Genomic DNA, 17845 nt, shown 5'->3' on the forward strand with positions numbered 1-17845 from the left:
AGTGTATTGCTATTTTTTCTACACATATAAACAAACAAGCGGGAAAAGAGAAAGTTCGCAAACGCGGCTGTGAATGAGCGTCCCCCACCGCCCTGTTCGCACGTTCCTCCTAAGTTCCGCAATGTTGTTGTAGTAGAATCAAAATTTTAGGTACAGCAGTCCACATCTCCGCAACATGTTCGTTGTAGGCAGTCCTTTCGCGATATATCAACGAAGCACTAGCGCTGAACTTGTTGATTTGTAGCTGTCAAGCGCGCGCGTGTTACTGGACACTTCCGATGGCACCGACTACGATGACCCGGCCGCCGGCGGAACTTCTCCGCGTACCGTTTCGGATATTGGCAGTGGCGACAGTATTCCTTCCCTTGAGTTCGTTCGTCTTCTGCGTCCTGTGGTCGCTGATGTACAACTTTTCCTCGGTCACCTCGACGCACTGTGGGGTACGCGTTTCACACTGTTACTCCACTCACTCGTCTCTCATTTTTAAATGTGTACTTCCCGCTACTTGTCCTTCTTGTTTACCTTTGTGTTGTACGTTTAATATCTCGCGAACACGACATACACGAGACAAATCGCGGGTTCTATTGTCGAAGCATACCCTCCTCTATGAAGGAAGTCGTTCAGCGTGTGGGTGGGGCTCAGCTACGGTCACTGTAATGTAGTCACTGCTGCGCTTTACAAGCTGCACCGTGCGGTGTTCTGATGTTGTTTCGAAAGCAGGTGCTTTCAACTGCTGTGTCCGCTCAGTCTTTCGTGTTTTCTGTATATTTTCGTTTTTCCGCTGTGAATGACGCGTGCTGCGCAAGCAGATGAAATGAAGGAAGAAAGAAAAAAGTTATGTCAGACTTGAGAGAGCGGGAAATTGTCTCCGTCGCATTCTCCGGCTAGGTCAATCTGGGCAGTAGTTTATTATTTTTTTTTGTCAACAGTTGAGAGAGACAGTATTTTTGGCAGGTTCTTGTGTTTAGATGGTTTTGAAAGGAGAGGAACTGAGCAAAAAAAAAAAAAATACAATTTGCCCTGAAGGCGCATGCAGTGAAATATGATATTTGAGCTTTGATATTAAAGTGTTATGGCTGAATATGAATGAATAAATCAAACAAAAAGTATAGCTTTTTACGTTGTTCATTGCATTACAAAATGGCCCTGTGATGTGAAACATCCAGTCAGAATAGACATAGTGAAAACGTTCATGAAGTTCATATTTTATGAATAATCATAACTGATGTCTAGTTTGTATACTTTTTTATGGGTGCCACCATAAAGTGGCATTATCTGCCTGGTTGTTGCAATAGTGGCCAAGTGTGTATCCTCGTGTAAATAGTGCATAATTCTGTTAGGCAGCATTATTATATTCGAATAGTTGCAACACTGGCCTGTTGTATGTATAGTTTTATATAAAGGGACACTAAAGAGAAACAATGACTTGATTTATATTGAACTGCACCCTGAGAACTCCTATGCCTCATGTTTTACTGTCATAAGTTCCATTATTAGCGGAGGAAATCAAGGTTGAAGTTTTATATTTAAATTTTGGGCCAAAATTTCTCCACTTGACGTCACAAATTTTAAAACGTATTTTTGGTATTTTCGTGGCATTGGCTCGATCAGATTTTCTGAAACTTCGTACTCTAGGTCTATGGCACCCACATATCACAAGGTATTTCATCATTATTGATAAGGAGCTATGTAGGATCTAGTAGACTTGAAAAATATCTATGGCGTCACAGTTTATGGTGCAGGTATCTCAAGGTGGTATCTCCACTTGCATTTTCTTTTCGTGCATTTTCCCGCTTGCCAGACGTTTGTCCAGGTAAGAGTGGTGTTTTCAAGATTGTGAAATCATACTTTACTATTACAAGAAAAATCGTTTTGCTTATTAGTGTCCCTTTAAAGCAAGTGTGTTATTTCTGTGCATCTCATGCAACAGTAATCAGTTGTCCTGACATTAAGTAGGCAGTGCATGGTACTTTCCACTAGGTGGACATGTAATAAACTTGGAAAAGAAATTGGGAGACCCTTAAGCTTCGCCTTTAAGAGTTGAATGCAGTAGCGAAATCCGGCCTCTAGTGACCCTTCAACCGCTAAGTGCATACTTATTCATATGTTTTGTTTCATACACGCGCACACACACAGTAGATTGAACCAGCGTGCGCTATTATCGCTGAATGGGTTCGTTTTCGTCGTGGCACCTGTCAAACAAAATGCGTTAAAGGGGCCTTGAAACACTTTTTCAAGTAACCATGGCATGAATTCACTAGAAGAGCTTATTGCCTCACAAATTCAATGCCACAAAAATTTTAAGAATCCGTCCAGTGCGAGTGGAGTTGCAAAGGTTTGTCGCATGCTGCAATTGCATTATCTCTTCTCTCATCCCGATGAAAGTGCTGGAAGCTAAGCAGGGAGGGGTGGCAGGGCAAAGAAACTACCAAGCCTTATGACCTTGAGCACTTTTTTTTTTCTTCGAATGCGTGGCTTTTTCAGTGTGATCGTGTACACAAGCGTGGACACGTAGCGGCCTCCCGCGGCTATCTCGGTAACTTGATTTTTCAGTCACAGACGCACAGGCGGTTTTTCGCTCACAACCAATAAGGCCGACACCGGTGGGGAGTTTTCTCGCGTTAAAGGGATTCATTGCACAGAGCAAGGTGCCATCGTATTTTATGAAGTGCCACAGTCAGTGACCTTTAAAAGCATAGTAATTGAAATTTTGTCGGTGTTGTTTAAGAAACAAGATACGAGAACGTTGTTCGTGTTCCTTTTGTGCAATATCCTACGTGTTGTTTGACCTTCTTCAAAAGTATGTCTGCTCAACAGTTGAGCTCTTATTCATTTGCATTGCAGTCTAAGCTTAATGACACAAATTTTGTGTTAGATTAACAAAAGGACTAAATATCTCAGTTGACTTTAGCATGCGCAAGAACCGCTTTGGTACAGTGAGGCAGCATATGAGGATTCTCACTTGTCAGTCATGTCTTGGTTTGACTGAATTGGTATTAGACATCAAAACAAAAAAAAGGCTTAACATTACTGAAATTACTTGCGCAAACCTTTTTTCTACTGAATTAGGTGGGTTTAAAGTGGGGCCATATTCAGGAAATTTTTTCGGGGTGTGTTTATTTGTAGAACAGCTAACTTTGGCCACTGGTGGTTGATGTGAATAAGTTTAAATACTTTAGTATCACACAAAAAGTTAAGTTAAAGCATGAGAAACTTTCGGAGGGTTTCAAAACCTACTATAGTTATGATCCTGGTTTGAGGGCTAAATTTGGCACGTTGTAGAACGATTATCTTCTAAATAAGCAGAAAAGTTTATAAAAGAAAAAAGTGGGTAGGCATGTTTGCCTGTAGAGAGGTGCCTTGTAAAAAGAAAGAAAGCCATTGTAAGCACTTTCTTGCTGTGTTTGCAATGTTGACGCTGTGTTCTGCCATCATATTCATGTTGTTTCACATGATGAATAAGAGAAAACATTCTTGCAGCTTTCAGTTCATCGCATTGAAGAATTTGGTTAAAAGGTGCATGCCCAAGCAGATACGGTTTGTTGCCGCTTTGAATTGTTAGAGTTTCACAGATTTTTGAGAGATATCTTGATAAATGTTGCAAAGTGCTTCTGAGCAAAGGTGAAAAGCTGGTTGTTGTTTGCACACTGCTTGGCCTAAGCAAATGTTGGACACTCACTCAAGTGTTGAAGATTGTGTGAGTTGGTTCATCATACTTGGACTGGCTGGTATAGCGCATGACAGTAAATAAGAAATGACTCGACAGACCGACACAAGAGGACAGAGCACTGTGTCCTCATCTGTCGGTCTGCTTGACCATTTCTTCTTCCTCATGGCACACATTGACCAGGGAGCAGTATACATCGCAGGTCAGGTAGAGGCAACTCGGCTCTCCTTTGTCTGAATGTTGGGTCAGTGCCAGACCAAAGTACATTTTGTGTCAGATGGGTCACCCGAATACAAAGCAAGGCGGCTTCAGGCAGTGTTGACAGGCATTGTGTGACACTGCAAACATTTACCAGAAGTGATAGAGCTTGCAGCACATAAAGTCCTGCAGCATGTGGTATTGTTTAGTGAAATGTGAATTAAAAAAAAAATTTACAGCTATCAAGTGGGATAACATCTTTGCTTGCCAAAACTGGCATCACAATAGATGTTCTTCAATGTCACGAGAACGAATGCTGATGGAATGTAAAAAAAAGAAAGCATCAGGATTAGCAGCATGAAACGATGTAATGTTTCTCGCAAGCGAGAAAAAAATATTGCTGAAAATGTTTATCTTAAAAACGGACTGCAGAGTGCGAAATCCAGGCTTCTTCATATATGTTGCCCTCCTAAATACCCTTGCAGGTGGCAAACTATCTTCCGTCCATCAGTGCAGCGGTGGGGGGTCACACACCACAGCGCTACATTTGGCGCATCGGTGTCGGCCTGCATACCGCTCCTAGGCTTCTCATCTGTGTCATGTACCATCGCTACTACAAGAACATGCTTGACACCCAACATCAGTATGTAGCGCGAATTGCATCATGGATAAGCTTTGTCGAGATCTTCTCACTACTGGGCCTCTCTAATGTCACATCTACTGAAAATTACGGCAAGTTATTTTGCTTTTGCACAACCATAAGTATAGCTGGTCCCTAAAGAATCTCATGTTGGCACCAACATTTTTGTGACAGTGAAAAGAAAGCTTTGAAGTAAAAGTGTTGCTCATTATATTTTTTTACGGGTAGAGTGGCAGGTTTAAGCAGCATTTTTGGTATTGTCGCTTTTGCCTTTCTAGGTAAGATACTGAAGCAGCATAACTCTCATGTACTGCAGTCTTGATTGCCCAGTTGCAGGCATAAAATAAAAACAACATTAACACACAGCTATTTACTTTGTCCTATTTGCTGTACGTGCAATATGATGTTTTTTTCCTCCAACATAAATGTAGGTTCCTTCAGGAGCATGGTGCCAGGCCATCAGTTTACACTAAACTATCATAAGCTATCTGTTATTGAGTGTGTTTTGTTTCACTCATAAGCAGAGGGCATGATACCTCACTAACAACTACATTCTTTCTTGTCTTGCAGCTGCCCATGAAAAGATGTTTATATCTTTCATATTGTGTTCGCTTATGTACATGATACTGTGCTGCGTTATACCAAGCCTTGGACGAAGACGCTCACTGTCTAGTGTGGTAAGTGGAGCTTTTGAATGTGCTCTCATAATTAACCATTGCTTATTGCCTGCTCCACCTTCTTGCCTTCCTTACCTCCACAGGAAGAGTACTCTTTGAAGCTGAAGAAGCAGCTGACAGTAGGGTCCCTCATCCTCTGCGTTCTGTGCACCTACTTTTTCATTCGTCATACCACACGCTGTGAACCATTGAGTAAGTGGTGTTTATTAATGTACAAGTGGCATTATAAGATGGCAATGTTTTAACGGCCCCAAAATAGCCTTTTTCGTCGTCTACTTTTTTTTTCAAAGCTGAAGTTGCTTTAACTTGTGGGTTCTTCCAGTATTTTTGCTGCTTTGAAGCTTTAACAGGCTATAGCTTTCTTAACGAAATGGCAGTGAACTTTCACTTGCCAATTAACAAATTGAAAGCAGACACGTTGGTCAAAACCTGGTAAATTGACTACAGCGGTTTAGCAGCTGTGGTGCCGCATCGCTAAGATCACGGGTTCTATTCCCAGCCGTGGCACACTTGTTTTGATGGGAGATGAAAGGTAAAAAAGTGAAAACACTTGTGTACTTAGATATAAACATGCTAGAGAACCCTATGTGATCAGGATTAATCTGTACCACAATGTGCCTCTTAAAAATATCATAGTTAATGTAAGTATACACCACATATTCTAACTCAATTTAAATTGGCAAGCACTTTGTGGCTCACCTTGCAAGGCTGCACCTTCACCTAAGAGTAGCAGTGGTATTTACTGCCTTGTTATTCTGAAATGTCTCTTCTGGAAAGAATGCGAATTATTGTGTATTCACATTGAGTATTTACTAGCCAGTATCCTTTAGTTATGTAAGTAAAACTTGATGTCTATTTCTTTTCTTTTTTTTTTTCCAGTGTACACACTCTTTTCTTTAACCGAGTACATTGTGGTGCTATGCAACATGGGCTTCCATATGACTGCCTACTGGGACTTCGCAGACAAGGCGCTTTACGTTTCAAACATTCAATGGGAAGGCACAGGAGACAAGGTCAGCTGAGTCACTGGGATGTAGTGTGCAGATATTTCTAAAAGGTGTCCTCGACCCTGGTTAAAGGTGTGCTTGGCTCCTCTTGGGAGTTCAACGTGGTGCAAACGCTTCATCAACATTTCTTTCTTTTTTTTTTTTTTTTTTTTTTTTTTTTTTTTGAGAACGCAGTGTGTGTGCTTTGTGCGAACGACATTGCATAATCCTCACCTGGTGGTGCGAAATTGTGTAGGAGCCTGTTTCGTTAGTGAGAATCTTTTCAGCTGCTTATCGGCTGCAATGAATGGGTGCCTGGGCAGAATGTCCATTGTGCGGCAGTTGAAAAAATGAAAAAAACAAAACAAAAAAGAAACGGCTGGCTAATATAGTTGTTGTAGTTCAGCTTGCCCAGAAGCATAACGTGACTTTCGTTGCTTAAGTGTCATTGGACCAATCCAAGTTTGTAACTGAAGATGTTGAAGTGTGTCAGCTTGCGCACTATGTCTTTTAACTGGGGTATGACTCGACGGCTCTGTTTAGTTGCTTTATGATGTGTACTAGAGATCAAATGCAACTTCTCTGTACTTATCGTGCAATGAGAGCATACATACGCCAGCAACCACTGTATCTCCATTGTTTGAAATAACTGGAACTTGGCATTGATGCATTGGGTTTTCCTGCTCATTGCTTACTGGGATTATAACTCAGAATAAGTTAAATCATAGTTTGTATAAACGTCAGCTTAGAATAATCTGATAGGTGGGCATACTTTATTACGTCATTGCAGCTGGGCAAACCAGCCATCCAATCTCCTTTTTGATCTTGGTATGGGAGGCATGAATCTGCTTGACAGTCTTGCTTTATAAAAGCGCTACTAGTGATAAAAAGGTAGCGATTTCTCCTTGCTTGTACAATGTTACGAAGGGTGACATTCCTGTGAGAAGCCTTTTGTCAGTGTCATTTAAGGAAATGGCTTTGCTTTTGTGCAACCTTTTATTTGGATCAAATTTCATTTGGTGATAAATATTATGCACTATTGGCATTCTTATTTGAGGTGCGGTATTTTTTTAGATGCATATCTACTTTTTGTTGCCCAATATCTTTAGGTAATCTCTTTAAGGTCTGTATTGCAATCGTCTTTCACTGGTGTAGGAATCTCATCTGCATTATAGTTCTCGCAGAATATGTTACTGCCACACTTTAACTACTGAAGTTTGAATTATCATTACAGGGTCATTACATTGTTGGAGTGAAAAATGCTAAGCTTGCTGAAAAGCAGACTTCTTACTGAGAAGGTTGCATAAGTGCTAAACAAGCCCATTATTTTAGCCACACGTTTTTATGAAGTTTTTCTGTCCATTAATTGAGTAAATGAGAGTAAATGCTCGCCATAGATTTACTAATTTTTAACTGTATATTTTACAGACCTGGTCTGTTTTCTCTCTTATATTTCCTCGAATGTAGAGAGCTGTTTTGCACTCGCAATTTCTGTTCCCCATAAGTGCCACTTGCAGTGGCATTGCGTTGGTATTATGTTTCGTACACTGTTTTATACTAGAATTTGTATGTGTCGCTGTACAAACTGGAAGTTCAAAATTGTATAGTCTATATGAGGCCAATTGTAGCATCTGGGCATCTATTTTACTCGATGCCTCTGTGTTTTTACTTGCTCTGCATTGTTAAGCTTGTGTGTCTTGCTATCAAAATTTTAGTACATTTTGTTTTGTTTTAGTTGTGTGCTGGTGAGGCTTATCAATTTTCTATGCAATTTCTGTGTTGTTCTGAATCTTTAATGTTGTTGCAGCAGCATTTTCTGAAACAAGCCCTTCTTGAGAATGATATATCTATTTCCATTTGAAGCCTTGGGTGTGGGCAGAAGCTTTTTGTTGTTGTTTGAACTTTCTGCTTAAGACTGTGATGGAAGGTGACACAGTGTGACGTAGTTTTTCACAAAAGCGAATAGGCCATGTAACATGTTGTAATACACATAGTGTGGCTTCTCTGGCATACCCTGCTGCTGTAACTTCCAAGCAGACATGTGCAACGAGGGAGGTTTTACAAAGTTCTGGAGTCATGTCATTTGTGGTTATTTCACTTTGAAATGTGCCACTTGGCAGAAGGTGTCGGTGCGAATTGGCTGATTACTACCACTTGTGGAAAGGAAAAGAGCTACCATGTTCTTTGCCTAGAAAATAAGGTCTATGTTGCAAACTGTCACAAGAAAAAAAATGTTCTGTGAAAGCACAGTCGCTCGTCCAATCCCCTTCTTTTACCAACTTTTTCGTAAAATTTTTGTTGTTGGTGTGAATTTTTACATTCAGCATGTCGACTAAGCAAGAAGTTTACAGCAATAGTGTGCCAACTAGGTTTAATTTTGTCACTAACCCTTTGATGCCCAAATTATGAAACTGTCAAAGAAAATAAACATTGTTCTAATTTTCAAGCTTCAAATTGTAACCTTTATACGATTCCACAGTTAAATTGTCTAAGCTTCAACTTTAATGCATACTTTTGTGTATGTCGCAAATTCTTCATATGCTACAGAAGCGAGCACCTTGCAACTTCAGAACTTCGCAACATGTCATCTGCCACCGCTAGGGTGCGTGCACAACAAATAAACAAAATCATTGAAAATAGAACTTGCGTCACCCTGGCGAGAAAGAATCAAGAAGTGAGAGCTGTTGCATGCACTTGATGCTCTCCACCACCTACAAAAGAATTGGTTCTAGCATAAAATATTTTAGACGAGACGGCGCCAGATTTATCATGCTGAAAGCTACATTCCCCGTGAGTACGCGACAGCTGGCATTAAAAGCGGCGCACATTTCCTGACTTGCTTGCTCGAAGTTTTTCGGTATAAAACAAATTTGCGACACTCTGCAATAAAAGGCTAAACAGTGCATTTTGTTAACTTACACTGGTTAATATGTGTAAAGGTTTCAACATGCACAGCTTTGCAGAGAAAACGTACTGACGAGACATGTGTAGGGCAAGGCCACTGGTGGAACTTGATGCAACCGAAATTCAATGGCACATGACTGCGCTTTGAAGTCTGATCGGTGGACAAGGACACAAGGCGCCTGTTCCCTCGCTTATAGTGAGGCATGTTGATGCACAGTGCAGGAGTGGATGCCTAAGAGTGGCTTTCTAAATATACAAGACTGAGCTGCATTATATGGTTCTGTGACAGCACGCAATGCTTGAGCATTTTCAAGATTGCTGTGAAAGAATTGTCGACAGAGGGTTTTTTTTTTTTTTTTTTTTTGCGAATGCAGTGCTGCTTGCACACGTGCTGTTTAGAAAAAATTGCGCATACAGAACGTTTATACCAGTTCCCCAGTCTTTTGGAGCAGAAACACTACCTCCTTTGCCCCCTTATTGGCTATGGCCAAGCCTAGCTAGCTCAAGATCATCTCCATTCTGCTCATAGTCGTGTGATTTTGTGCAGTTTACTTTCTGCATTCTGCGTTGCTTATTGAGCGCTGGTGAAAGGGTTGCAAGGCTACCATGTGGGTTCCTGAAATACTGTCATGTATACAGGTGTCTTATCTAAATGTGAAAACATTTTGCAGGTTGTGAGGGTCAGCCACTCGAGTAAAAAAAGACGTTGGCCTCTTGCATAATGTTTCAAATATCGAGCATCCACAAGTTATCTTTTGAATGCCTACTCTGGAGCTCAAATAAGTTATCGGAATACTTACACTACTTATTTCTTTCATAACCTGTATATGCTTTGTAGAAAAAAAATAATCACTTCTTGTGGCTGCTTTTTCCCCGAAACTTACATGAGCCAAAGGACTTGTTGCTGGGCTAGTTGGTGTTGGATCACTTTCATAATGTAGTACAGAAAAAAAAAACAATAAGACGAGCAACAAAGAATGACACGCCACAAGCGCTTGTGGTGTGTCGTTCTTATTGGTTTTTTTTTTGGGCTATATTATGAACATTATCACATGAGTAGCTCTTTGACATGTTAAAATTATTTGATTATGACGCACTAAACTTTTGGGCTTAAAGCGTACACATAATCTTGGCTTTTAGGGCAGAATATGTTGTTTGTTTCTTAAAAAGTTGTGCACATTGATCTTTGCAAATTCGTTCGTGTGAAAGGCACTTTTACAACCTTCACACCTTACGTTTGTAACATAATTATGCTTTGTTACCAATATAATAGCCTTGTTTCACTTCTGTTTTATTTCTCACATGTTCAGTTTTCATTCCATTCAAGCCTACTTATTGGAAATCTTGTGTGTTAAGACTGTTAGCCATGATCTCGTATAATCATGAGTACCGCATTTACACACATAATTCGCGTGCTTTTTTTTGCTCATTATTTTGCGGCACCAAAAAGGGGATGCGCAAGTTATGTGGAGATTTCATGAGCTCATCCGTAATAGTCTGCAATAGTATACGGTTCTAACGTGCACATTATATACTTTTAAAGAAAAAAGCATAAATTGGAGCACAAACGAAGTATAGTTGTTTGTTAAACAAAGTTAGCACATACCTTAACTAGCCACATTCAGTCATGCGCAGTCTAGTTGAAGTCACTGGCAGAGAGGTTTGTTTGGGAATCGTTGTCGCAGCTGCTGTTAAGGGTGTCGTTTTCAAGCATGTCCGAATAGCCCATTTTTCTAAGCTCTTCTCCACAATGCTGGGAGAAACGAACCAAGTCTAAGAAGTGGCAATACCGCAGCTAAGCTTTTTGCACATAACTGAAAATGTCTTCCTCTTTTGCTTTCACTCATACCAAATGTCACACATTAAAGAACTTCACGCTGAAGTGCTTGGCGGCGGCACGGTTCCCGTTTTCTTTGGCAAACTTTATAACAGCGAGCTTGAATTTCGCCATGTATATAATTATTGTAGCCCATTGCAAGGGGTCGGCAAAACGCGACAGACAGACGGTGGAACCTAAACTTCCGAAATCAACGAAGCGTGCATTGCTGCACGGAGGCAGGGAACTAGAGGTACAATTGGCGTGGCAGACCCTCGCACACCTTTGATGCGGAAAATGGTACCTGCCATGTCGCGAGCATGCGTTGTCGCAACGGAAGAGATGGAGAAATAAAGGGAGGCAATTTTTAACAATCTTGTCTTGAATAAACCAAATAAACCAAACCAAATGCTTCAGCAGTTCTCACAACCCGTCAGCAGGTTTGGGGTGTTCACGTATTGTATTATAGGGACTGTAGTTCAGGGAAAGTTCTCAGAAGAAGGGACTTGACACTCGCGGCCCGTTTTATGCATGACTGTGCTCGCCTGCTTGGCGAGGAACGCACCCGTTGAAATTACTTTTTGTACGTGTGTTGATGGGCTGGCTTGGGCACACAGGGGAGTGCAAAATATGCAAGTAAATATTTTATTTTTAGAAAGCTGGTTAAATATGAGGGGTGTGCAAATTATTCAAATAAATACAGTAGTTAGTTTACCATCACATTCTTATTAAGTTACGGTTACAGAAGTTCTAATGTAGTGTTGCTTTTCACGGCTGTGGCATGAGTATATACAGTAGTTGGTTTACCATCACATTCTCATTAACCTTACAATTACACAATTTCTTATGTAGTGTTGCTTTTTACAGATGTGGCATTAGTTTTTTCGATTTAATCTTTAGGCTGCATGGTCATGATCTTGTATTTTGAACACTATACCATTGTTCTGTTGAATGAGCCATATACAACACAATTGGCAAGACATTATGCAACTTCTGAGCCACGTCTATCACATTGGTCTTTCATCAGCTGGTAGGGCATGCATTGATAATTATATAAAAATTTTCACAGCACTATTCAGTTGAAGATTTCTACAATGTTCAATATAAATAACTTGGCACTTTGTGTCGTACTTAAATTAAATGGAGTTAGGTAGTTTGACATGACAGGAGAAAGAAGTCTGCAAGTTCAGCATCATTACCTTGGTAATGGCCGAATGACTGCTTGAAATTTAGATACATAGAAATGCTTACTTATGCTTTCACTGAATGCAATAAATTAAAACAGGTGTCATCCCCATGCGTCATTAATGTACTCTGTATTTAACCAACCTGCGAGAAAGCGCTTCCCTATTTGAATGGTCATATTTAATAGCAACATTCACGCAGCCTGCGTCCACTTTGTGATGTACTTGTTAAGGAATAAGTGCATCTAGCAATGTGTGTAAACAATGAAAACGTTGCCAGGAAGCAATCTGAAAGTGCTCCGTTCACATTTGTATCATTTTAAGCTAATCATTATGTGCCTAAATATTTTGTTTGAAGTGCTAGGACTATACAGAGCTTGTTTTCTTGTGTAACTGGCGAAAATAAAAGCCCTTACTGTTCTCCGATGAAGGCACTGTCATTTCTCTCAAAAATAAAAAGCAGTGGGTTTTATTTTGTTTTTAAAAAAGCAGAGGGCATGGTGAAAGTGCAGTCTCTGAGCAGCAGATTCTCAAGCTCCTTTGAAAAAACTAACGAACAAGGATCATTAAAAAAAATGGGCTTTACATAGCTCCTTTAGTGTCCTGTCATTACTACTTCCTTGATGCAACGGCATATAGGAGCTCTAAATCTAGGTTTGTTGCTGTGAGCTGCCCTATGCAATCATTGACAGCTATCGTAGTGGCCTCCATTGTTTGGTCATTATAGCCAGGCATCGTTCTTAGCCTCAAGTCTGCCATTGAATTGAAGCAAAAGACACTTGGCCCACTGCTGCCACCAATGACAGGAACTTTCTGCAATTGAGATGGTGCACAGTAGGGAGCTGGACTCTGTGATTGACTGTAGAAATGAACGACGAATTGACTGAGGCAATGAACGATGAATGCAGTGGCATTATGATCCTGTCACCACTACATGCAGCAAGAAATAGTTAGATTTGCAAGCGTATTCAACTTATCTCTATCTTCCACATTTTTGTGCTGCTTGGTGACGATTGTTGCATTCTATGGTCTCCAGAGCCCTGGATAACGCACGACCTTGGTGAACGTTGTCTCCTTGCAGGAACGACTTCTGCCATTGAATCAAGATGTTTGATTCGGTTGCACAACCAAGAAAAGATCCTTGAACAAGAACCTCAAAGAAGATCAGCATTTGCAAATAATGAATGCGACATATCTTGCACTTTTGGGTGGTCTCCACATTTCCAGCAAACCAACAATTGCCGTAGGCACGCATTTCAGATCATGTTTTCTCGCACTTGCCTTTCAGTTCAAATTAGGCGCTCAGAAGAACCCACAACCGAGAGCTTTGTCTTTGTATGGATAAATAAAGCCCTACAAGTTTGGCTCTTCTGTGATGGCGAAAAAAGACCAGTTTTAAGCTAGGACGTCATATTTTATGAGATTTGGTATGCACTGTGATATTTGTTAGTGCAGGAGCTGGGTTCCTGTACCAGTTTGAAATTGCTGTCTTTGTAAACGACCAGTTTGTCTTGGAATCTTACAAAAAATAAAGAAAATTCATTTGCAAGTCTCATTTCATCTTTTTATAGACCAGGTTATGTTGAGGCATGTGATTCATATATCTTGCAGCAGGAAACACGGCTACTGTAAAATGTCGACCAAGTGCCGCCCTCCCTTCTCTTGGGAGATCTTAAATAAGTGCCAATGATCGACCTGGGACCGAGCAAGTGCCCGCCTCCCAAATCTGGTCGAATCATTTTTCATCATGGGGAGGGGATGGGGGGGTTGCTCAGCATGTTACGGTATATGTTGCGTGAATATGTGATTTTGTATAGCAAACTGCTTGCTTGTTCACATCGGAAATTAATGTACAGAGGGTATTTTGATGTGCATCAGAGTGAAGTGGTTTTTCTTTTTAAGCGGACTAAATAAAGAGCCCATAGAAGTAGCGACAAATCAAAACAATTTCACAAGAATAAAACAATAGTAATGCCACTTTTTATAGGCATAAAACATCTCCTGTGAAAATTTTTGCCCTAACTGACATGTGCCACTATTATATTTCAGTCAGAGGCATATATATTGGGCTCTTGTTCCTGTGTAAGCTTGATGGAAACAATGTTGACTCATAATTTAACATATGTGAGACAGCAAAATAATGCACCCAAATTTGGCATGACTCACAAAGTGCTACCTGTGCACAAAATTTGAGCATGAACAAGTTAGCAGTATGAGTGAATTCCTGAGTGAACAATCTACAAACATGTTGTGAAAGGTGGCTACTTGGGCTACCAAGTGTGCGCTCTGTCCTATCTTTTTTCTGAAACGTTTCCTGCGCACTAAGAAAGGATATTTTTTTTCAACAACTATAAACATATGCCCAACTTTCACAATAATGCACAAAAACAAGATGCTTCAGGTGTGTGCACACCTGGAATCAGGCCCGTACCCAAAAATTTTGTTCGGGGAGAGCCCACCTGCTGAAGGCACTGAAAAACACCTATTTTCTATAATGTCCTCAGTAGAACATACCTTTATCCCAATTTTGGGCGTGCGCCCAGGCCCCTAGGGCCCCCTCTCTGGCTACAAGCCTGGCTGGAATACATTACCGCACCTCCAAGACAATGTGAGCAAAAAGCCTTCGTTACCTACAACAGCATTTATTTTCTTCTCTGTTTTTGTTGTTGAAGCAGTATAGTTAAGTTTATTTCAAACTCGTACGACATAACCTTACTGCATAAGCCAGTAAGCTAATGCCACAGCGGCAAACAGTACTACAGCACTGAGTGCAGTCAGAATCTTAATTTGTCCCAATCTGTTGCCTTTTGTCTTCTCCTCTGGCTCCGACTTTGGCTCTTTTACCTTGAATTCATCTTCCTAAAAAAAATAAAAAACAAGAGAGTTAGAATTGGTATTCCTACCCCCTGCAGAACAAATGTTGGCTATAAGTCTGCCAAAAACAACTGTAACTTCAAGTTTAGCATCACTAATATTGTCAGAAGCAGTCTAGAGCAGTGCAATCATTTGTGAAACACAGTTACGAACCGTGCAATTCAGTCTACTTCCATTAACGCAATTTTTTATTAGATCCTCGCTATGTTTCCCAAACCGGCACTCGTATTTTTCTATCCAAGAAGCTTTGTTGCATTGATCCTGGAAGAAGCACTTACTGAATAACACCTGGCTGGTCAACATATATGCACTTCCCACTGACACTCATTGCGCTGTGCGTGGTTTTATAATGCTAGACGACGGTAAATGCGCAATCTGCCAAGAACGTCGATTCTTGGCCTGCCCTGTAAAGACTCTCACTGAAACTGCAGTTCATATTGAATGCTCAGTGAACTTATCGAATTCTAATAGTTTCCATTATAAAGAAAACTGGTCCACAAGTTACCTACATGGTATAGTCAAAACTAAACGAAAACCATGTTTGTAGTTTTTGCAACAGCCTACAATCATAGATGTTGCCACTACAATTTTCAAATAACACTGCAAAAGGACAAGCATCGCATAGGGTGACGACAGATGCAAACACGAACTGCTTTTGGTCTTTCATTAAAGAAGCCAATTAAATAGGTAAACAATGTTATTCATGTGTTTTCAATATTTTGGAGAATCATATCTGTCGCATGATAATCTAGCAAAGTGCTCAGTTCAGGCATGCGATGCCATATGTGTTTCGAAGTCAATTGGTAAATGAAAAATATGTATCTGGAGCGTGTTGGCCCGTTTTCAGACAGTGCAGCCATGCTGTGCCCAACGAAAGATCCAATGCTCAGCGATGTCTCAGCGCACACAATGGTGTATCTCTATTATTCAAACAATCACCATATCTCATTTGTGAAAGCCTGTAATGAAAGAGGTCATTTGTCCCTAACAGATTTTTTTAACGATGTCGATTACAATCATTCATGCCGCCTGTGCTGGTTTTTGTTTCTGATGAGACGACAGAAATACATAGCCGTTACCTCACTGCATGGCTTCAACGAGACAGAGCGCTACTACTGACCTGTACTCTAGAACGGCATTCTTTGCCGCAGACAATGCTGTTTCCAAGTTCACAGCAGGGCCCCTCTATTTTCCGGCACTTGCAAGGACAGCGCAATGTGATCTTCTTGCGGCACTGGCTGCGAGAAGCGCAGGCACCTGGATGGCAGTGGAGTGGACACCGATGCCCACATTCCAACTGCAGACCAAAGGGACACGGAAACAGTCATGAAAAAAATATTAAAGCTAGAAGGGCCAGAGCTAGTTGGTTGTAGACAGTTATCGCACTAGTGTTGGGTGTGAAAAACACAAGAAAACCAAAGTTTTTTTTTTTTTTTCATGTTAAAACAGCGCTTCGCAAGTACAAAAAAATACAGTAGACAGAAACGGAACCTGCAGGGACCGGGGAAATATGTTCCATTTAACAGGAGTTCCGTTTACTGAGAGGTGAAGACGGGTGCACATTACAAACCTGAAACTAAGCATTGCAGAGGTGATAGTTCCATTTCAGCAGTAGTTCCATTTAACAGATATAACAGAATAGTGATGATGGACATAACGTTGCAAGTTGCAATGCAGGAAGTAACAATATGTATTAGTTTTTTTTAATAAATCAATAAAACTGCCTTTCATTAGGCAGCACCACATTGAACACACTTCTACAAATCCATTTGTTGCAAATTACCATGCAGAACCGTAGCAGGATTGAAACTCGTGCGTATTAGTGATGTGCACTGTAAAATAAGAATACTATGTAGCACTCATGAAGCGTTAATTGTTCAGCATTTCAATTTGTCCAAATATTCACCTATTTAACAGCATATTCGACCTTGGCCGGACATTTGAAAAAATACACCTTCAAATAAACAAATTAGTCTCTTTCTGTTTGAAATTTCATACATTCACCCAACACTAGTTATATATGGGATGGCATAGTTTGGAGCTACCCCAACCGAATTTCTTTAACATAAAACCTATTTAGGTGCAGAAACGTCTTAGCAGCCTGAATGATTTGATTTGTGGAATGAAGTAGGCTAGGTGCAAATAATGGAACTGGCAACAGAGCAGCATGTAGTATTCACAATTACCCACCTGTTTACAGCATCTGTTCTTGCAGCTCTGCAGTTCATCCTGCTTGTCCCTGGACTCCACCGTCCACTGGTGGCAAGGCACGTAGACAGGGTTTAGACCACAGTGGCATTTCATCTTGACGTACCTGAAAATCACAAAAACATTTAAAACTTTGCACTACACTTGATGTCTGGTTACTTGATGGTCAAATTCCCCATATTTGGTTTGTCAGTTGCCATCTAGTAAGCATCAAATTGTGCTGTTTTTTTTTCATGTATCGCATATTCCTGTAGTAATTCATCTCTAATGAAGCATTTTAATAGCTTGCAGGAGGCTCAAGCTTTGCCTTCAAGAGTACAATGCAATAGTGCTATCGGGTCTCGTTTATCGCCTTATTCATTCGCTTGCCACGCTTCACTTCTCTGTGAACCACTCAACAGCGCTGCAAGAAAATGAATGTCTGTGCGTGCAACATTAGCTACTGTAAACTTCCCACTGTAAGTACAGTCGCAAAGTACCCACTACACATCTGTAAGTAATTGGTGCACTTACGCAGTACTTTTTTTCATTGTTATGAATACATGTTCTTGAAACATAATACTCCGTGTGTGTGTATGTGTGTGTGTGTGTGTGTGTGTGTGTGTGTGTGTGTGTGTGTGTGTGTGTGTGTGTGTGTGCGCGCATGCGTATTAGATGAGTGCAGGCCTGTGTCATGTATGAATAGAAGCAG

General features: G+C 40.7%; 2 protein-coding genes across 2 annotated transcripts in view; one reads left to right on the plus strand and one right to left on the minus strand.

The window, feature by feature from the left end:
* The first annotated feature begins 111 nt into the window (after nt 1-111).
* On the plus strand, nt 112-13621 carry LOC119179107 (acyltransferase PGAP2-like). The gene is made up of 6 exons (XM_037430186.2): nt 112-440; nt 4351-4597; nt 5076-5182; nt 5266-5374; nt 6062-6195; nt 13154-13621. Exons 1-6 carry the CDS (start codon nt 279-281, stop codon nt 13184-13186), a joined length of 792 nt encoding a protein of 263 aa, XP_037286083.2. The 5' UTR covers nt 112-278; the 3' UTR covers nt 13187-13621.
* Nucleotides 13622-14698: 1077 nt separating this feature from the next.
* Nucleotides 14699-17845, minus strand: part of LOC119179120 (NF-X1-type zinc finger protein NFXL1) — a 34344-nt gene continuing 31197 nt past the window's right edge. The window contains exons 16-18 of the mRNA XM_075882035.1: nt 17137-17260; nt 16067-16243; nt 14699-14931 (exon numbers count right to left, since the gene is read on the minus strand). Of these exons, the coding sequence (XP_075738150.1) occupies nt 14785-14931; nt 16067-16243; nt 17137-17260 (448 nt within the window). The 3' untranslated portion in view covers nt 14699-14784. The remainder of the gene's footprint in view (nt 14932-16066; nt 16244-17136; nt 17261-17845) is intronic.

The sequence above is a fragment of the Rhipicephalus microplus genome, chromosome 2, assembly GCF_043290135.1.
Source record: "Rhipicephalus microplus isolate Deutch F79 chromosome 2, USDA_Rmic, whole genome shotgun sequence".
NCBI lineage: Eukaryota > Metazoa > Arthropoda > Arachnida > Ixodida > Ixodidae > Rhipicephalus > Rhipicephalus microplus.

Coding starts and splice junctions, on each gene's coding strand:
- LOC119179107 (XM_037430186.2), top strand. CDS start 279: ATGGCACCGACTACGATGACCCGGCCGCCGGCGGAACTTCTCCGCGTA. Junction 5,375..6,061: donor CACACGCTGTGAACCATTGA/GTAAGTGGTGTT, acceptor TTTTTTTTCCAG/TGTACACACTCTTTTCTTTA. Junction 6,196..13,153: donor GGGAAGGCACAGGAGACAAG/GTCAGCTGAGTC, acceptor GTCTCCTTGCAG/GAACGACTTCTGCCATTGAA.